Source organism: Ostrinia furnacalis, unplaced genomic scaffold (assembly GCF_004193835.3).
Source record: "Ostrinia furnacalis isolate ACB-3 unplaced genomic scaffold, ASM419383v2 OfSCF4595, whole genome shotgun sequence".
Classification (NCBI taxonomy): domain Eukaryota; kingdom Metazoa; phylum Arthropoda; class Insecta; order Lepidoptera; family Crambidae; genus Ostrinia; species Ostrinia furnacalis.
The window spans coordinates 90950-113200 of NW_021134834.1; the positions used below are offsets into that span (position 1 = coordinate 90950).

General features: G+C 39.6%; 1 protein-coding gene across 1 annotated transcript in view; it reads left to right on the plus strand.

Moving 5' to 3' along the window:
• Positions 1-8899: 8899 nt before the first annotated feature.
• Positions 8900-22251, plus strand: part of LOC114359687 (lysosomal alpha-mannosidase-like) — a 38853-nt gene continuing 25501 nt past the window's right edge. Inside the window, exons 1-18 of the mRNA XM_028314165.1 lie at positions 8900-9011; positions 9319-9400; positions 10143-10328; positions 11524-11648; positions 11909-11989; positions 12468-12604; positions 13191-13324; positions 13821-13941; positions 14775-14882; positions 15408-15510; positions 15946-16036; positions 16162-16252; positions 18120-18237; positions 18753-18910; positions 19437-19517; positions 20147-20314; positions 21033-21184; positions 21830-21951. Coding sequence (XP_028169966.1) covers positions 8900-9011; positions 9319-9400; positions 10143-10328; positions 11524-11648; positions 11909-11989; positions 12468-12604; positions 13191-13324; positions 13821-13941; positions 14775-14882; positions 15408-15510; positions 15946-16036; positions 16162-16252; positions 18120-18237; positions 18753-18910; positions 19437-19517; positions 20147-20314; positions 21033-21184; positions 21830-21951 — 2170 coding nt within the window. The remainder of the gene's footprint in view (positions 9012-9318; positions 9401-10142; positions 10329-11523; positions 11649-11908; positions 11990-12467; positions 12605-13190; positions 13325-13820; positions 13942-14774; positions 14883-15407; positions 15511-15945; positions 16037-16161; positions 16253-18119; positions 18238-18752; positions 18911-19436; positions 19518-20146; positions 20315-21032; positions 21185-21829; positions 21952-22251) is intronic.

Here is a 22251-nt window from a genome sequence, read left to right on the forward strand (position 1 = left end):
TTCCTTAGCGCCCAGATTTCCAAAGGGAAACTTTTAACGGCTTTTTTATTGCATTACACTCGCATTCCCAACAAAACGGTGTAAAATTGTCCGATGCAAATTTAATGGACCATCAAGTTTGTAGCAGGTAAAGCGCGAAGTTTATCGCGGACATAATTCGGGGAGAACGGTTAGTTTATGTAACTGGTCGCAAACCCGTGACTCCGGTCGCTATGAATTTATTTAATCAAATTAATTAAGACCGTGTTCTCAAGAGATTAAAGAGATCTCGGTAGGAGAAACACTGGGGGATGACTGGATGAAGATGCAATAAAAAGTCATGAAAAATGACATAAATAATAGAAATCAATCGGATAAAATTGAATATACGGCCGCAATAGTATTTTATAAATATATCTCAAGTATTTCTTAACTTATGATACCGTAGGTATATCATCGATTCTTTCAGGCACTCCAATGAAATTTAAAAAACGGTCATAAACTTCAAAGTTCCAGGAAATCGAAGCTGTACTCCTTGGCCTGTGTCCAAGCGTGCAAACGTACGCCTCGAGGCTCCTGGCGAATTCCAACTCCCACCGGACAGTTCCAGGATTTACGGCTTTCACCGGGTAATGTGCGGTAAGGAGAGTTTGTGATACATTTTAAGCTAACTAAAAGGACCTTCGATAAATCTTGTCATAAACATAAAAAAGTTTCAGTAAAGTGTAAAATAAATGTACCTTTTAAAGAAATTACCATCTTTTTGCAAATCTGTTTCATTTGTTATGGTGTGTGACGCTTCATCACATTCACAAAGCTCACTGTGGCCGAGCCTTTAAGTATTGGTTTTATTTTCAGCTTTTAAGCAGTTTAATTACTTTGCCTTACTACACCCAAAAGCGTAAAAACAACATTTTAAACAAAAATCGAACACTATCAGGCCGCACCAATAATAGAATTTGATAGTCCTAAGCTATAAAAGGAAAGATTTTCACAATGAATTAAGGATAAAATAGAAAACTTAATCGACTAATGAATGTTAACTTCCACAACACCATCCACCACTACTTTACTTTTTTGTATTAGGTATTCTTGAGCGCAAACCCACCAAGTATCTGACCCAAGCGCTTTGCCACATCCTCTAAAATCCTAGAGAATGCTTTATCCAAAACCATTCAAAGCAAAAAGGTGAAAATGTGGTACTCGATGTTAGTGAAAAAAATAGCAATAAAGTTTCTGGTTTCCATTAGAATCGCCGCAACAATTCCATTGCGCCAAACGAAACGGGCACCGTAAAATAAAATCTCTATACAACGTAAGCGGTTTATGAATTTTCTATTTAGCGGTGCCTGGATCGAGATGGGTTTTTTATTCTGCACCAGGAACTATTTTATGCACCTTTTGTTACTTCGCTAGAAACAAAAGTACACGGAACGCGTTTAGCGTATAAAGCTATATTCACACAATATCAGTGAAGCCACAGTTCCGTCACAGTGTCCGCTCAGTTCAGTATCAGCACTGTAGCAGTGTTGCGTCAGTGAAATATTTTGAATATTTTAAAATGTCAGAGAGCTGTTTCAATATTATTGTTCAGAAACTATGAAGTAAGTTATTTTGTTTTTCATGCCGCGGCGGCGTCCGTGATCCCACAAAAATATCGTCGTCAACGAATACGTCCGTGATTGCCGGCGTCGGCACTGACACTGAGAGCACTGTGTCGTCACTGACAGAAGTGGATGGATGCGTTCATAAAAACTGTATGAAAGAATATTTCGCACTGTGCCGGTACTGAGCCTGAACTGTGACTTCACTGATATGTGTGAATTGGCCTTAATTATTTTGCCATCACGTCTAACTCATAATCACAATATTAACATGAATGGTTAGATCCTAGATTACTACGAAAGTCAATCTGAACTCCATTAGGAGTTGGTTAAAACGTAGGTACTACTTTTCTTGAAGAATAAAGTTTACTTCTCTTTCATCATCATCGTCATCTCAATTCTGAACCGTCAATGCTGCTGAACTTTATTACTCTTAGTAGTATGATAGTCTAGTGAGACTAGTGAGAATGATGCCCAACAATCAATGAAAGAATCATTACCTACTAAAGGATTACCTACTAAATCAGCATGTTTGTTGATTATTTATTTATTTAATTTAATTACAAGGTTAGGCTTATAATCTAACATTTCTTATATCACTAAACATAAAAATGTTTGTTGTGACATTGCACATTCATCGCAATAGCTTATAAGTATAAAAAATTTATATTATAGGAAGGCGGTAGGTATCAATAAATTTGCCAGCTGGCTGGAGGTGAGTCGCACGACGCGATACTACGTCGACTCGGGTCGAGCGTTCCGCTATTTATTTTTTTGCAACGTACCTACAGGGTGTCTTCATGTTTATGTAATACAAGTTATACTTGTTCCAAAGAAATATATATTTTTTTATTTTATTTTAGTTAGTAAACTAGTATGACTCTGTGTACGATGTGTAATAAGTGCATAGTTTGGTCAGAGGAAAGTTTTGTTATAGTTTTAGTAATTTATATTAAGGTAGTTAAGGGTAAGTTTTATCATTGTGTTATGTTATTTGTAGTTCAATTAATATTTATAGATTAGGTAGATTAATGGGTATTTAGCAACACGACGGTATGTTGATTATAAATTATNGACATATGTATTTTTCAACTATTTTATTAATTGATGGTAATATAGTTATTGGCCGATAGTTGTCATAGCAATTGTGAGGTCCTTTTTTATATATAGGTCTAACTATACCTTTCTTTAGGCTATCTGGATAAGTACCTGTTTTTATAGAAGTGTTAATAAGATTTGTTATAACTCCTACAATGTTTTCTAATATGTGATTGATGTCTATCATACGTATTTGGTCATGACCTGGTGCTTTGTGTATGTTTATGTTTTTTATTATTTTACTGACATCTTGCCGGGTTGCCTTTTTAGGGTATATAGATCGGTCTACCCTACGAGAGTATTGTGCTTTGTCTAGTAAGGGTCTGTTACATGTTGGCAAAATGGACTTTACGTTACGGTCAAACGATTGAGCAAAATTGTCAGATAAAATAACTTCACTTATACCGTCAAAAGCCCTACTGATGACGTCATCCACCGATTTAGTTATTCTTCCAGCTATTTTATTTAATATTTTCCACATTTGTTTAAGATTATTCTTATTTTTGGTTATTAGTTTGTTATAATATTTATTTCTAGCATCGTTAACGATTTTATTAGTTTTATTGCGTAATTTATTATACTCTAATCTTAATACCATATTGTTCACGTCTTTTTTACACTCCTTAAAAAGATTGTCCCTGGCGAGACATGACGAAATTACTTTATTATTTATCCACTCTTCTCTTGTTTTTTTAATGTTACCAACCCNCACGTCACTCATATACTACGGATAATTATGTGCATAAATTAAACAATGCGAAATTACCTAGCCGCGCTACGGACGTACTCAATCGCCTACGTACGAACCACTTAAATCCGGAGGAGCGCGCCAATTTACAAACACTCTGCGCTAAATATGCCGATATTTTCTATATAGATGGGGAAGCCCTAACCTTTACTAATAAAATAAAACATCAAATTAAGACCACAGATGAGCTGCCCATTTATACAAAAAGCTACCGGTATCCATACATCCATAGAAATGAGGTTAAAGACCAAATAAATAAGATGTTAAGTCAAGGTATCATTCGACCTTCAGCTTCGGCCTGGAGCTCTCCCATATGGATAGTTCCTAAGAAAGCTGACGCTTCGGGGAAGCCCAAATGGCGCTTGGTCGTCGACTTCCGTAAATTAAATGAAAAAACTTACGATGATAAGTATCCCATTCCGAACATCAATGATGTCCTTGATAAATTAGGCAACTGCCAATATTTTTCAACCCTCGACCTTGCAAGTGGGTTTTATCAAGTAGAGATGCACCCTGATGACATTCCCAAAACCGCGTTCAATGTAGAGAACGGGCACTATGAATTTTTACGTATGCCGATGGGCCTAAAGAATTCTCCTTCTACATTTCAACGTGTGATGGACAATGTCCTTAAAGACCTTCAGAATACTGTCTGCCTAGTATACCTTGATGACATCGTCGTCTTCAGCACCAGCCTACAGGAACACATGGTTAACCTTGAAAAGGTCTTCTCAAGATTACGCGATTCAAATTTCAAAGTCCAAATGGACAAGTCAGAATTCCTCAAATTAGAGACTGCTTACCTTGGGCATATCATCTCTAGAGACGGTATTAAACCGAATCCCGACAAAATTGACGCTATCCAGAAATATCCGTTGCCAAGGACATCTAAAGAAATCAAGCAATTTCTAGGTCTCGTTGGTTATTATAGAAAATTCATACCGGATTTTGCGCGTATTACTAAGCCTCTTACTCAATGTCTCAAGAAAGGTAGGAAAGTTATTGTAGATTCCTCATACACCGACTGTTTTGAGAAGTGCAAACAACTCTTAACAAACGATCCAATCTTACAATACCCAGACTTCACGCGAGATTTCATCTTAACTACAGATGCCTCTAATGTGGCCCTAGGCGCGATCCTATCTCAAGGAACTGGTGGTACAGATAAACCAGTTTGTTACGCGTCGCGTACTCTTAACGAAAGCGAGATGAACTACAGCACTATCGAAAAGGAGCTACTTGCGATAGTATGGGCGACTAAATATTTTAGGCCTTATCTATTCGGACGAAAGTTCAAAATCATTACGGATCATAAGCCATTACAATGGATTATGAACCTTAAGGAGCCGAACTCACGTTTGACTAGATGGAGACTCAAACTATCTGAGTATGATTTTACTGTAGTTTATAAAAAAGGGCAATCCAATACCAACGCCGATGCTCTTTCGCGAATCGAGATACACAATGAGGAAACAGATTCCATGGCCGTCAACGCGTCTGAACGACCGCCATCTGTAGCTAATTCATCAACAGTATCCGCGCATACTAGTAGAGAAAACCCTATACTTGAAATTCCAATAGTAGATGAACCGTTAAATAAATTTCATAGGCAGATCGTAATATCAGTAGTAGGTGATATCAAGAAACGTCCCACAACTTCCAAACCATTCGATACTCATACAAGAACCGCTGTACAAGTATCCCAATCAAATTTAGAAAGCGATATCGTTAATCTAATCAAAGAATACGTCAACCCAAAAGTAAAAACTGCTCTATTGATAAATCCCCCATTAGCAATGTATGACATCATACCAATTATTCAAAATACGTTTAAAAATTCAGCAATGCACTTAGTACTAACTAAAACTGAAGTCGAGAACGTGAGAGAATATCTCAGGCAACAGGAGATAATAAAACAATATCACGATGGTAAAACCAATCATCGTGGTATAAACGAATGTCACTTGGCTTTATCTCGGCGTTACTACTGGCCTAAGATGAGGGATGAGATCAGCAAATTTATAAATAGCTGTACTATCTGCGGACAAGCCAAGTACGATCGTAATCCAATAAAACCTAAGTTTAACATCGTTCCTCCTGCTACCAAACCATTCGAAATTGTACACATAGATTTACTCAGCATTCAAAGCGAGAAATATTTAACCATAGTTGATGCGTNTAGTTATTTTTGATTTTTCATAACATTCCTGAAGGCTAACTTCTATATAGTTATAAATTTCGTTAGGTGACGTCATGATTTCCGCGTCCTTCCAGTCTATTTTATTTAACTCTTGTGACAATACCCTATGGTCAAATGTAGTAAATTTGGGCACACTCTGTATTCGCTGCATTCCAAGGCAGGATAGCACGATCATGCGATGGTCCGCCAGTGTGGTGTCGAGCGCGGCGGTGAATAGGTCCCCTGTGTGCATGCGACAGAAAATGTGATCAATACAGCTTTGTGTAATTTTCCGATTTAATAGTTCTATTCTAGTGTATTCAGTTATCCCGCACAGTAGACCTAGATCCGCCAGTGTGTTGAGATACCTATCGCTGGTGCCATTATGGATTCGAATGTTTATATTAATATCTCCCATGAGTATTACATCTTTGTTATTGGAGTAACGAGTTAAGTGGTTTGACAGTTCGCTTAGGAATATATCTTTATTACAGTTAGGTGGTCTATACAGTGCGTATAATAATATTTTGCTGTTTTGATACCCAATTGTTGCAATTAAGCTCTCGCAGTGTAAGATATTATCAGTTATTAATTCGATTTTTATTTTATTGCTGGCATAGATAATGATACCCCCACCCTTTTTATTTTTTCTTAATTTTGTGTACATTGTATAGCCATCGATTTCGTAAAGACTTTTTACGTTTTCTGATATACCCGCCTCAGTTACAATTATTACATCTAGATTATTTTTAACATTGCTAATGCTTTGCAACAGATTTGAAAAATACTTGTACAAGGATCGTATGTTTACATGCATAATACTTAAGTGATGAGGGCTAGGTAGGTAGTTAAAGTACTTAGTTAGGTTTGTTACATTTTTAAGTTCATTTATATTGGAGGCCATTTATAGAGGAAGTTGTAAGCAATTAGTATTTATAATATGTAGCCAAATATGAATATTTAAGAATAAGAGTAGGAACCAGATAAGATACTTAATCTTTCTTTACAATTCCTGTTAGTTTTTTTATATCTTCAGTATTGCGAATATGTAGTACCTTCTCCTTGTCGTCCTTTCTAGCCAATATTTTTCCGTTTTTTTGCCAGATGTATTTGAATCCTGCGTCCTTGAGATTTTGCTTAGCTTGCCAGAGGAGTTCTTTGTTGAAGTTGGTTAGGGCCGGTCTTATGATAATCTTATCGTTTTCTGTATTATCTTGTATTTCTGGGGTTATATCCTTGAGTATGATACTCGTCGTGCGTGCACTTTGGAGCCACAGGTGTTGTTCTTGTTCGTCAGTAAGTTCTATCTTGATGGAGGATGCTTTTCCCTTATAGGTATTTATTCTGCTCGCAGATTTCACCAGTTTTGTGTCAAGTTTCAGTTTTAGTGCAATTTTTGAAACAATCTGGTTTATGTTTTCTTTTTGTTGTGGTGGTATTCCTACGATTTCTACGTGCTTACTTAGTTGACTTTGCTCAAATTCACTATGTCTCTGCTCAAGGGCTGCAACTCGTGTTTCAAGATTTTTGTTATTATTTGATAGATGCTTGTTTATATTTTCTAAATTCTTTACCTTCTCTTTTAACTCTCTGTTCTCTTGTTCTATGTAGCTCATCTTGTCCGCGTACAGTTCTAAGTTTTCATTCAGCTGGCGGAGCTCTTTTTTGATGATAAAGTCCCTATTCTTAAATACCTCGCTAAATCATTTTCATAATTAATGTAAATCTAGTCTAGCCGAGAAAAAGCAGCAGCTCAAGTATGAGAGAAAGAAGTAGTGGATTGAATTGTTTTGCATAGATTTACAATATTAACGGAGAAAAAGGAACTAAAGGATTTTCCAATGTAGGATTCTATTATCATTTTCAAGAATGTTAACCTGTACCATTGTGTAAATGATGAATTTTATTTATTTCTTAATTTATTTCCTAAAAAAAAGTCACTCAATCAAGCAAGGAAGCATCCCTCACTATGCCAATTGCTATTTCATAATATAAATAGCAGCTTGGGGTCATTGGACGGGATTGTACGTGCTCACGGACCAGGCTTTAGCTGCATTTTTGGTAAATTTTTGCCGAATGGACTCGTTCCCACTTTATCCCGTAACAAGATCGAAATTTAAATTACTGTATGCATAATCGACCAATAAATGGCTCATTCTACGCTTTGGCACAAACTGTAAGTGGAGTTTACAATAAATAAACGATAGAAATTGCCCCAACGAGTGCATATCCCGTATCAAACGCGCCCTTTGCACGCCGCAGCGTATGATTGCGAGTCCCTCGCGCGTAAAACGATGTGCGGTGCACTTTCAACTCGGCAAAGTATGCAATTGCGTGTAACCTTGTGTACGATCTAGGTTGTTTGTTGCAATAGGCCTAGATCGTACACATTGACTAGTGAATATTTTCAATTGCCGCTATGTTATTCAGCATTCTGAAATAGTTTTGTTTACGAATGGATAAATTGCGTGAATTTGCGTGTATGTATTTCAAACAGCTCACACATTTGTATAATTGTATTGATTAAGGTACATATTTGATACATTCTTAATGAGTTGTTACTATTTTTTTCTAAATAAAGATTGATATCCTTGAAAATTACATTTTTTCTTTTTTTATGGAACCTATCAAGACTACTACAAGTCTAAAGAAAACAGGCATAGTACAGTTACTTCCGTACTGCTTATTAAAAGCTTGACCAGCTTTTTCAGAAATAAAATCACGAGGTGCAGGGTAGAAATTATATTTCCAATAATTATTGCTCGATGGTTAGCAAAGAAGTGAATACATTTTCACCGTGATCGTTAATGTTAACTTCTAAAAACAGTGTTGCCAACATGGAAAAATAAAGTAATAACGGTTATTTCGTTATTTTACCGGTAATGTTAAAATAACGAAGTAACGTAACATGTAAAATAAAATACGACGGTTATTTCGATATTTAAATGGAATTGTTTAAATAACGAAATAATGCAATACCTTACTTAAAATATAATTTCGTTATTTCAACAGAAACGTTCAAATAACGAAATGACCATGACCATTATCATGACCATAACATTAAATAATTTGATATTAAGGCTATTTTAGCAATGAAACAAGTATTAAATTACGCTAAATCTAACACTTACGCCCGTATTCACAAACGATGCTTGCTCAAGCGAAGCAGCAAATCATACGTACAGCGTTGAATAGAGCTCTGTGATTGGTTCGTGTGTCATTGTCACCCTGTGCGTCTACGCGCACTGTGAGACTATCTTCCATAAACATTTCGACTTTAAGCATCTCTCTATGTTTCAGCAATGTCCTCTGACAAGAGAGGGAGCGCTGAACGTCCATCTAATTCCTCACTCACACATGGACGCTGGTTGGGTGAAGACCTTTGACGAATATTACTATGGAAGTAAGTTACAATAACCACCCAAAAACTTGAGAGTTTCAAACTTGCCATGATAAGTTCTAAATCGATCTAAATCATCACGTACGCAAGCAATATGGGTGTCGCATCTGGGGATTATTCCTACAGCTTGACCGCCAATGAAAACCCTACTGTAGATCCAGTCTGGAAGGCTGTGCAAGAGTTGCAGTGGTGGGAAATAGAAGAAGGATTAGTCACCTATTTTCTTTCTTGATTTATCTTTAATCTACTCATACTTTTTGGAGTATTAATACACGTATAGATGGCGTTTTAAAACTTAATTAATTTACAGCTCGAACTACCGTCAGCTCTGCAAACGTCCAATTGATCTTCCATTCTGTTCTCTCTGAGCTGCTCCACGACAAGAGAAGGAAGTAAGTATAAGTTAAAGTCATCACACAAATACATGGAGGGATAGAGGTACATAAAAACACATCATAACAGTAGCACAACAGCGCTTTTTTTCGTCAGGAAAATACATTGATTTGTATACCCACCAGCCGCGGGGGCAGCTAGTGGGTTATGTGGGGTTCTCTCTGCCAGAAGGGCAGGGCCTACCCACTAAAAACATGACGTTGCCCTCGGTAGCCATATGAGTCGGGAACGCGGGCCATCACTATGTGCTACTTCATCTCAGCACTACCCATTTGTCCTTCGGGACAATAATTTGTGTTGAATAACTTTACGTACGGAGGTCAAATCGATAGGCAGTAGCGTCCTCTAACATTAGACTTTGGTCGTAAGCCTTTAGGTCTTGTGATCTGTGATCGTAACTTATAAAGGCAAGTAATTGAGAACGCCTTACAATCTAACATAGCTTAAAATCATCTTCTGTAAGAAGACATTATTAATTCCAAAGAAGGCGCCTACGTTATGCCTCTACAGTGATTTTTAAACAGGATACATTCATGAACTGTTGTGATGTCAAAAATAAACATATTGATTTATTGGTACTTATGTACGTATGTAGCCCAAATATTGCTTGCCCTTCCACAACTTCGGGAAAACGTATTGGATGATGCTGAGAAGAAGTGGCTAAGAAAAAGACATAAGACAGGAGAGATAGAGAGAGAGGGAGAAAAAAAAGGTTTTTTATTTCTCCTTTTAAATTCCTAGGTTCACCTTCTCCGAGTCAGCTTACTTCTGGCGCTGGTGGAAAGAACAGAGGCCACTCACCAGGGCGACCTTCAGGAGTTTGGTTCAGGAGGGGAGGGTGGAGTTCGCGGGAGGGGGCTGGGTGCAGAACGACGAGGCGGCGGTGGACTACCTGCAACTGATTGACCAGTATACTTGGGGACTCAGGTAACCTCATAAGGATCCATCTTATCTGAACTTATTCAGGGTCGACCCATTGGATTTTTTTATCCACAACGAGGAAGCTCTTGGCCTGTATCTCACCTGATGGTAAGTGACGATCAGGCCGAAGGTGGTAGCAAGCTTCTCCCGGAATCCTCAACCACGGAGGAACTGGCTATCTTACCTCTTTTGGCTTTAATTGTGCTTCCCTTTACCTTTATTCCCTCTCATCCGCCAGAATCCTATCCATGAAGTGAAGCAAGTGCTTGGGTGAGAGGGACCTCACCGGGCCGGCCGGATAAGCCGACCCCAGGAGACCCATCCTAATCATCGCTAACGCGTTAGGATCTAAGGGAAGGCATGCTTTCAGGAGTCTGCCGTCATGTTTCTTTATTTATCCATTTTAGGGTAATATTATCTCGGTATTGATGTGATCCCTGGTTTGTCTGTGTGGCAGTAGAGGTAGTATTTGGCTTGAAATTCTGTCGTCAAAATGTTGATCTTCGAATAACTATACGACTACATCTGTTAGACTGTTTTAATAACTGACCATATATTCTGTGACTGTATCCTATAGTCCTAATTACTTTAAAATATTAGATCTGCCTTTCTTCGTGATAGTTCTGTGGTATAAGTGCAAGAAGAAGTAGGTAGCTAGCGAAGCCCTTGCTAGCAGTAACTGCCTATTATTTCTTCTGTATTAGTCGATAGGATAGATTGACACAATAGAGTAGCTAATTTGATTGATCTATCGATAGTTTGCTAAAATTGATCTCGCTGAACAGTAAAGAAGAACGGTCATCTGTGACCTAGGCCCGACAGAAACGAGACATGCCTCATTTTTTTTGTCATGTCTTAATTAGTTAAATTATATATTTTTTATATTCGAAATCTATGTATAACACCAAAATATAATCCGGCTGTATCTCCAGGTCACCTAGATACATCCCAAAGCAGCTGTAATAGACATTTAGGTACATACATTTACCAATTTTGGTGATAAATAGGCATTTTGTATTAGTTTTTGTATAACGCCTGAACAAAAACAATTGGTAATATTTTGGTGTTATACATAGATTTCGAATATAAAAAATATATAATTTAACTAATTAAGACATGACAAAAAAACTGAGGTATGTCTCGTTTCTGTCGGGACTGGGTTTTTTTTGGATGGGGCGTGACCGTTCTTCTTTTGTTACAGAAAACTAAACGACACGCTCGGCATTTGCGGCAAGCCGAAAGCAGCGTGGCAGATTGACACCTACGGCCATACTCGAGAGCAGGCCTCGCTGTTAGCACAGATGGGCTTCGATGGACTCTTTATAGGTATCATCAGGTCATTTAGTCTCCATTGCAGGAGCACGACCCTCTAATTTACCAGAGGCAAATGGAGGATTTGACCTACATTCCTACTAGCGTGGGGCTAGCTGGAGAGACTTGATGTGAACTCTGAACATGGTATACAGGGTGTGGTTTTGTAAAACAACGCCATCTCAGTGGTGGTAGTACATATGAAGGTAATTACAAGAAAAATAATCGCACCCTGTATATCGGGACTAATCCCACCTCTCTTTTTTATTCCCCAGGAAGAGTAGACCATAAAGAAAGGGAAGCCATGATAGAAGAGGACAGAATGGAGTTCATGTGGAGAGGCAGCGACGTTTTGGGTAAGACAGCTTGAACAGTAAAGAAAGAAAAAACTATTATTTAGTATCAAGAAAAGAAAATGATAAGTAGAATTTAAAGCTTCAGCTATTGCTCGCAATATAAAGTGAATTTTCGAAAATCCTTTCTTACCGGATCCATAATAACTAAATGCGTGCATTTCAGCGCAATTCGTTCAGTGGTTTGAGATCTGTGTTGACAGTTCAATCAGTCGGTAACGATTGCCTTTTGTATAATTTAAACATAGTAAAGTTCGCGGGAAGCGCCTGGATGCAGGCAGCGTTGGACCGATCGTTGTGGAAATTCTTGGGGGAGGCCTTTGTCCAGCAGTGGATGTCATTTGGCTGAAACATCCTTAAGTCCCAGTTGTGTTGTTTTAAAACGGGACTATTCCCACCTCTCGTCCCCACCGCTGCAACTCCTGTGTAGCCAGGATCTGCAGCTTGACCGCCAATAACCCAACCAGTGTGTATATTACAGGCAAGATGTCGGACATCATGACGCACACTCTCTTCAACCTGTACAATGCCCCTGATGGATTCTGTTTCGACTTTCTCTGCAATGATGAGCCGATCATCGACGACCCTGACAACAAAGTTTACAATGCTGAGAGAAGGGTAAGAGTCGGTTTAGTTCTTGATAATGTTTCAGATAGCTGACATAATATTATCGTATGTCCACTTTTCCCGTGGATGTCGTAAGAGACGACTAAGGAATGCGAACAACAGGTTTACCCAAAGTCCCCAACCCGTTTGGCCAGGGAATACTCATTCCTTTCAGAGGAGCTAATCGCACGCAGTAGAAGATGTCCTCATCAAGCCTCTCAGAAACACGATCCTCTCTAATGCACTACAGGTTAATAAAATCATAAAAGTAATTTATTGCAAATAAGCTTTCAAAAAATAGGTACTTTTACACGTCCCAGTATTATTTAAACTCCAACACTCCTTCGGGACAATAAGTGAGCCAGAGCTGAGAAGCAGGGCAAGAAACTCAATCCCTAATAGAGGATTTACTTAGTCTATTCTCTCCACACTTGTCAGACGGATTGGGGACGCCTGATGTCCACATTAATATTTTGTCCTTCCTTGAGTCACTTCGATGTCCACGGGAAGAGTAGCAGTAGTCAATTTATTTTCCACTGTATCTAACCTCCAATTCTAAACCCTTATGTTGCTAAATAATTGACCCTTCTTTCTTCAGGTAAACGACTTCATAGCCCAAATAGAGCGGCAAGCCAAGTACTACGACCACGACAACATCATGGTGACGATGGGCGGCGACTTCACGTACCAGAGCGCGGCCAACTGGTTCATGAATATGGACAAGCTTATCAAGTTAGTCTATCTACAGTTTGTTTGATGAAACTGGATTGAATTGAAATTCAGAGATATCTTCTTTTCTTTTCTAATCAAGTATCTCGCTAATATTATTATAAACTAGCTGTTCCCGCGACTTCATACGGGTGTAAATAGTTTGAATAATATTTCCCGTTTTTTCAACTTTTTTATATACCGAAACTCATGTAGGCGAAGGTGCAGGCTAAAGTTAGTAAATTAAGATAGTAACCTAAATACATTGACATGTTTGTAACTTTTTAACATTTTTCTTTAATGTTTTTCATGTATCCTTTCCAATGAATTTCTCACTTTTCCCCCTCCCCGGTTTATTTCTCTCTTACCTTCTCTCTCTTTATCTCTCTCTTAACCCCTTTCCCTCTCTTTATCTCTCTTCTACCCCTTGTTTTTTTTTCTCTCAGAATAGTCTCAATAGATATACCTACAGTCTACCTACAGTCTGCCTACAGTCTCGATAATAATTATAACTTTCCAGCCACGTCAACACCCACCCCGCTAACTTGTCAGACATCAATATCTTCTACTCGTCGCCATCTTGCTATTTGAAGGCCATCTACTTGTATGGGAGAAGGGACAAAGCTATGTACACTGAAAAAGTAAGTTCGTTCGTTCGTTTCGGCAAAATGACGTCCACTGCTGGACAATGGCCTCCCCCAAGGATTTCCATGACGACCGGTCCAGCGATGCCCGCATCCAGGCATCTCCCGCGACCCTCACCAGATCGTCTGTCCACCTAGTGAGGGTCTGCCTCATACTAAGTCTTCCGGCCCGTGGTTGCCATTCGAGAACTTTTCTGCGGACATCAGCTGTACAGCTATGAGCCACGCCTACTGCCACTTAATTTTATAGCAATAAAATTCTGTTGGCGAAAAAACTAAGTAGTGTTCAACCCGGTCGCGTCTGTTAACTACGCACTTGGCGGCCGTGACGTCACATCGACGCTCTGGTGCGAGTGAGTGCGAGGGAGAGTCGCATTCCAGCGAGGTGCGCAGTTTATCTCGAACAGAATGAAAAAAAACCTACACTAAAAAGTACTTTTGGAGTCGGTGCAGGCAAACTTTACATGTTTCATAATCTTGGCACCGACTCCAGAAGTATCAATCATGGTATACCTACATAAATATTAATTCGTCCTAATAAATAAGTAGGTAATTAGTAATTATTTTTCTACTTTTTAGTGTAGGTTTTTTGGAGTCGGTTTTATTTTTTTTTATTAAATTTTACAAAAAAAGAAAAAAAAATTTTGAAAATCGGTCCACAACTGACGGAGTAATCGGTGAACATACATAGAAAATACATACAGTCGAACAAAATAACCTCCTCCTTTTTTGAAGTCGGTTAATAAGAGACTCAGTGAGTATTAAGGCTGTCTCACACTTGATTGGTTTTTTTTTTAACCTGTATTCAACAATGTTTTTTACGATTTCAGGGGGATCACGTGCCATATGGTAGCGACGCTTCTACGTATTGGACTGGGTACTACAGTTCTAGACCTACCCTCAAATATTTGGCTAGAAGGGCGCATCTTTTTCTTCAGGTAATTGCTGGAATCCCAAAATAACTATTTTTTTGCAGAAGAACTAGGTAAGCTGAGTTAGTATAGCTTAGTTCGTAGCTAACGCAGTTTCTCATAGTGTTTGCATACGCCTTCACAAACATTACTGTGAAGTCTCACAGTGCGCGTGCACGCACAGGGTGACACACGAACCAATCACAGTGCTCTTCAACGCTGTGCGTTCGATTTGATACTTCACTGTTTGTGAAGGGCGATAGTTTGCAGTATGCACACAACTAACTTAGCTTAGCAACTGGCTTAAAGGTTGGCATATTGAGACCAAAAGATTCATACATACATGTCACATCATACAACACGCATTGTTGCTATACCTTGGTGTATCTTACGAAGATATATTAAAGGTACAAAATAGGTCATAGAGCAGAAAGGCGCTGCGATGCAGGCCGCTACCAACCGGCTGACATGGAAATCATTGGGTGAGGCCTATGTTCAGTGATAATGATGAATGTAATACATACAATAATTATAATATTTTTGTTCTTTCAGGTGGTAAAACAGATCACAGTGATAGCCCGCACTGGTGACTCTTACGAGTTACACCTCCTCAGACACGCTGTGGCTTTGACGCTCCATCATGACGCCATTACTGGTGAGCATCATCATCATCAATATCGGCTGCTAAATATCAAGCATCAGGCTTTCTTCTTCATCGTTTTAGCTACATGACGTCCACTGCTGAACATGATCCCCTGAAGCCATATATCCTTTGTCGGAGTAGTGTAGTGTCGAAGTAAAGTCATGTCGATATTCAGAAATGTCGGAGTAACGTAATGTCGAAGTAAAGTTTGTCGGAGTTTTCTTAGGTAGCCCACTGCAGGATGGAGACTGAATGATGATGATGATTAAAATATCCCCTTCAAAATAGCTGTGTAAGTTGCATTTTAAGATACATATTTTAGCTATTAATGATGTTTATTTACTTGGCAGTTTCGTAATTTCGGCTACTGTCGTATTTACGTTTTGGTATTTGTGGTGTTTTGTTAGAAAATCTTTCTTATAAATAAATTATTAATTTTTATTACAGGAACAAGTCAGCAACATGTAGCGAATGATTTCACAAGACTCCTGAGCGAGGCGATGGATACCTGCAGCAAGAAGGTTTCAAATCTTTTGAGGTACTTTTCAATACTCAATTAAGTAGTTATTTATTGCATCCATTATGTCACAGAGGAGGTATGGTATTATTTTAGATACCTACATACTTACTTACTTATTGAGAAATCTTTGTTTTTCTCAATAGCTACCTGACGCCAACTTGGGGCAGCAGCAGAAGGTCGAAGAACAATCAGCAGTTCGTGACGTGCCACCAGATGAACGTTAGTCAATGTAGAGTGAGTCATCATCATCATCATCATCATCATCATCATTTTAGCCACAGGACGTCCACTGCTGAACATAGGCCTCACCCAATGATTTCCATAATGACCGGTTGGTAGCGGCCTGCATCCAGCGCCTTCCATTATGACTGACTTTTATTAATTTAGCAAATTCTAGTTCTTTATTGTAGGCGCTTTTTATGGTACTTTACACGTCCTAAATATAGCTGCCCTACTACCACTTCGGGATAAGTCATATCGGCTGGCGCTGAGAATTGGCGAAAGAAACTCAGTCATTTTTATCTGCCCCTTAGGCCCGCCATACATGGGCAGCTCGAGCAGTTAGCCAATGATAAACATACACGGACCACTCTTGCATAGTCAATTGAAATTTATCCCTGCTGCCAACCGCCCAAAGCATAGTCTCCGTGCATGTGTTTTCATAGAATACTGTAGTTTACTATGAATTCGCAGCTTAAAGCTGGCGATACTAGCTGCTCGTGTATAACACATACTTTATTTATTTGGTTTTATTCATTTACCTAACGCCTTTAGTAATCATGAAAGCAAAATCTTTTTCTATCGCTAGAAGGTTCTGAATATAAAAGTTATTTCCATTATTTTACAAAATAAAAAACGTACGTAAGTCACATGCTTTATGCTTCATGCATTATGACAGGAACCTAGGGGAAAGTAGTACGAGTTGATTCCCTGGGGTAAGATGATCTTTCGCGATTGTGCTGAAACCACTAACGTCATTTAATTTCTTTCACTGGTAAAACATAGCTCTGGACACATCCCCGCCTCAGTCAAATCGTAAAGGTGGCGTGAGCGATACATCGAATTTGACAAGAAAAAAGAAAAATTGTATACTTCTGATCTAAAATAGGCATGACTTTGAGCTTATGTTACTTTTATTCAAACAATGTTAAATGTAATTACTATTGTCGTTAGGCTTTCTATTATGTTCAATTTTAATATTTTGGCCATAAAAACGTAGCCGCGTACTTGTAGATTATTTTAGCAAATATTTAACAAAAAGTGGGACTTGGGTCAAGATGATCCCTTCCTATATGTACGAGATCATCCCTGGGAATTAAAACAAAAAAGTTAATGGAGTAGGTAAAGGGAAGTGAAATAAAAGAAAGAGAACTTCATATAACTCACCTGAGTCTGAAGGAGATGATACTGAGTGGCTGTACTGAACAGAAAAGTTTTCAAGCGATACCAAGAGTGAAGGATGGATAAAATGTTATGCATGTGGAAAATGGGGCCATAAAGCATAAATGCTGGGGTAGAGGGTGATGAAGCAGGTGAATTTATTTGTGATATATTCAACACAGCTCCAGCCAAAAAGCGTTTCAATTATTTAAACGCTTTTTAGCAGGTACTAAGAAAGAATCAGTTATTTTCGTTATTTAATTCGTAAATGTTTTTCTTTTCTAACTTTTTAACGATTTGTTCGCATAATTAGGTACTCCGAAAGGAATATAACCAGAAAAGAATAGATCATAGAACAGAATCATAGGGATCATCTTACCCCTACCTGGGGGATCATCTTACCCACAGGGGTGTACAAGATGATCACTTTGTAAGGTTTTGCAAAAAATGAAATATTTTAGTGAAACCTCAATTAATTTCTGGTTTTGAGTATAAGGAAAGTTGGATAGATAAATATACTAGTAGTAATCGTCTTTATTTTTGGTTTACCTTGAAAAATATGTATTTTACAGCGATTCCCGCTTAAGGGGATCATCTCGTACTACTTTCCCCTACTCAGTTAGAGCCATAGCCATAGCATACTATGCGTTGCGACGCCGCACAGCAAATATTTCGCCGTATCGCCACAGAAGATTGAACTAATAACGGACTTCTTTTCCAGTTCCTGGAAACTCAAGATGCTATTCTCTTGCTGGTGTACAACCCGCTCAGCGTGAAGACGTACCACTACGTGAGACTTCCAGCAATCGCTCTGCACTACTCCATCAGGGATTATAATGGTAAATTGTAGAGGAATTCCTCAAAGCGGACCCATTTTGAAGCACCACCTAACGAAACGCATCTTGACTTTGTGTCTATAGATAAAATATGGTAGCTAGCAAGGTAGATATACTTAGAACAAGTCCGGACTTAATGTCCTATGTCCCCTAGATGGGGCAGAGGGCATCCACAACAGTCCTCCATCGCGTTCGGTCTTGAGCATCGCGTTTGATCTCGCTCCAAGTCTTGCCAATTTTCTTCACCTCGTCTGCCATTTTCCATGTGCATTCCATCCTGCAAACGGACGAGGAAACTCTTGGCCTGTATCTCACTTAGAAAGACCCGGGTCTTAACGCGACATTTATTAATGAGCTACATTATGTACTCACAAGCAGACTGGCGGCTCGCGGCGTCGTCCGTTCATTTGAATTGATGGAAAGTGATGCTCCTCAACCATAGAGGAACTGAGGAACTAGCTATCTTACCTTTAACAGCCGGAACACAACAATGCTGTTAAAATTTTTCCATTCTACAGACGAAGAAGTGGAGTACCAACTAGTGCCTCTCCCGAAGGCGGTCATCAACGTCCCAGGGAGGACCTCCTCAGCCATCCAGGATCTGGTCTTCGAGGCTGAGAACATCCCTCCTTTAGGGTTCACCGCATACTACATCACCCCTGTGAGAGATCAGTTGGTAAGTGTGGAACAATTTTGAAGAATCATCATCATTTCAGCCACAGGACGTCCACTACTGAACATAGGCCTCCCCCAATGACTTCCACATCGCACAGTTGGTAGCGGCTACCACTCATCATCACCTCATAATCCATCATCCAGGAGTTGGTCTTCAAGTTTGAGAATGTTCTTTCACTAGTGTTTACAGACTACGAGAGGGCGGGAGGAAAACCCTCTGTAAAGGCAATGACTCTGGCATATTATTACAATTACTTTGGCTTAATGGCCAGACCAGAGGCCTGATGTTTGCATATTTATTATTTACACATGTGAAAGACCCGTTGGTAAGTGTGGAACTGTTTAGAAGAATTTACATCATCAGGTCATTTAGTATCCACTGCAGCAGCACGACCCTCCAATTGACCAGAGGCAAGAGGATTTGTCCTACACTCCCCACGCTGGCCAGACGGGTTGGGGAGGCCTGGTGTTCGGATAATAAGCTCTCAGTTTCTTTAAATCAAAATAATTATTTTTATTTATTTCAGGAAGAAAACTCTTACGCTAAGAAACATTCAGTATCAAATTCTGAGGCAGATATGGAAGTTATTCCTTACATTACTAACGAGGTGAGTTTTCAGTACATACTCGTATTGTTCGTATTTACAAAAGCATAGTACAGTTAGGGTCCCCCCCCCCCCTTTAAAAACTAAACTGTTAGCTTGAAAAATCTGGGAAAATTAATGATAATATAGTACTTTTTATGGACTTTCAAGAAAAACTGAAGATGAAGTAATTGCTTGCTTCTGATATAATATATTGTGGTAACGATGGACAACTACGGAATCCTACACTGCGCGTGCCACGACACGCACATGACCGGTTTTTTGTTATTTGTTTTATTATTGGAATAAGGTTGTTGTGTCAACTTTTTGGCCACTTTGGGTGTCACACACTACATATGACGCTGACTGTACCTACAAAAATGTTGTTGCTTATGATGTTAGCTATCTGTCTCTAGTATATTACGTCTAGCGCTTAACTAAGTCAGTACCTGTGGTATGCACGGGGGAGGGAGTATTTGTGACGTCAAAAATCAGCGAGACCTCAGATGCGCTTCAGATTTGTATGCTCTCAGCTCTGTCACCCCTTATGTGCCGCTCCCACACCTCAAAAACTGACTCAGTTCAACGCTAGACCTGTGAGCTAAGTGCTATGCTGGTGTTTTACAACTAACCCCCCTACTTTTTCTTCCCAGTACCTTAGAGTGTCAGTCAACAAGGACACCGGCTTCCTGGAGTCCATCCAGCACGTGGATGGAGTTAAGGTCCAGGTGTCCCAGAACTGGTACTACTACAAGCAGGCCCAGCAGACGCTGCAGTCAGGGGCATATAGCTTCAGGCCTGATAGCGATAGACCCACACCTGTGAGTATACCTTCAAAGTCATAGCAGATTTATCAACTCGGAAAGGGAACAACACCGTATCGCCTTGTGCGCACTGTCAATCACGAGGCGAGGCGTTTACGTTAGTATGCGGGTAAGTGTGCGTTCAGTATGGAGTTTCATACGAAGAATAGTGACCGTCTCGAGTTGATACGGTTACGATTCTTTTCCGGGTTGATAAGTGTGGTACGTCTTTTAGTCACAATGTAAATTAAACTATGACAATATCGAAGCTGATGGTTTCGTAAAAAAGCTATACGCGGCGTACGACGTGAGCGTCAAACGTATCTATCGACACGCCATATGCCGAAGTAAACTGAGAGACCACAGTCCATTTCTATAGTAATATAGTAGTTAGTATTGTAGTAACGTTTAAAGGAGTTTAAAGGAGACCACAGCATTGAGCTACACTAAAAATCATTTTTTACAGCAAATTGTAAACTTACTCGGTTTTCAGGAATTGAATCATGTGTTTCGTAAGGAAGTTGTCTCCCAATTCTGGTTTAAGTGATTGATTTACAGACTTTTTCAAATCAAATCAAATAGTTTATTCAGTACATAAGGCCCTTTCCAGGGCGCTTATACACGTCCTAAATGTAGCTTGCCCTACCGCCACTAAGATAACATTATATAGCTGGTGCTGAGAAGAAGTGGCGGAAGAAACTCAGTCACCTTTGTTTTAATGATACATGTTTTAAAGGTAACCGAAAAAGTGACTTACCACGCGGTCCGAGGGTCTCTAGTCAAGGAGATCAGGCAGCGCTTCAGCGACTGGATCACCCAGGTCATCAGGCTGTATAGAGGCGAGGAGTTTTTGGAAGTGGAGTGGGTGGTTGGACCAGTGCCTCTTGGGTGAGCGACTATTTTCTACTACAAACAAATGTCTTTGACATGCTCTAATGTTTGATGAACTGACGTTCGTTGAATGACATCCACTGCTGGACAAAGACCTCCCCCAACGATTTCCATAACGACCTTGCTCAAAATGAGCTGTCAGCGCTTGGATGATAAAAACCTTCTAAGACATTTTAGCATTTCGTAGAAGATTTATGTTCTACAGTGAACTGGAAACCGTGACGTCACATCGACGCTATGGTATGGACGGGGCGAACGCGGGGAGGTGTGCAGGTGAGTGGGAGGAAGAATCGCATTCCGCAGTTAACTTGATCGGGTTGTAATTTAAATTAACTAAGATGGCGTAGCGATTCAAAGTGAGTCTTGACCTCCTACAATAACTCCGGTTCTGAAATTAGGGTGATGAGAATTTTGTCAGCGAAAGACTCTTTATGATTTGAAAATACTCATTGGGGGGAAAGCGTCCAGCAGTGGATAATGATGAGTACTCAACTAAACCCTTACCTATATCTGATTCTCATCCCCTACCCACCTGGTCAGCTTGAGGATTGTAGGCCAAATCTTCCATTTACCCCTGGTAAATTAAAGGGTCGTGCTCCTGCAATGGAGACTCAATTACCTGATGATTAACTCTGATTACAGCACAGACTTGGGCAAGGAAGTGGTCAGCGTGTTCTCCACCAACATCACAAACAGCGGGGAGTTCTCCACCGACTCCAATGGTCGGCAGATGATGAGGAGGTCTTGCTGGAATGATAGCACTAGTAAGGAACCATTTAACCTTATAATTCGTTTCATCCAAGAAGACACGCCCCACCAATTTTTGGTCGAGGGAAGCGCGGGGTGCGAGGAGTTTGATCCGAGCAATCCGTAAGGCATTATTGTAGTGTGCGTGTGCACTCATGGATGATTTAGCGTGTACCGATAACACTCAAACATTAGCGGAAGAATGGTGGGGCGCGTCTTCGTGGATGAAACGATCTATACCTATTCGTGCAAAAAGCCGGTCAGTCTCTACAATTGACATGGACGCCTCAACGTAACCACGATAACTCTGCCAAGAG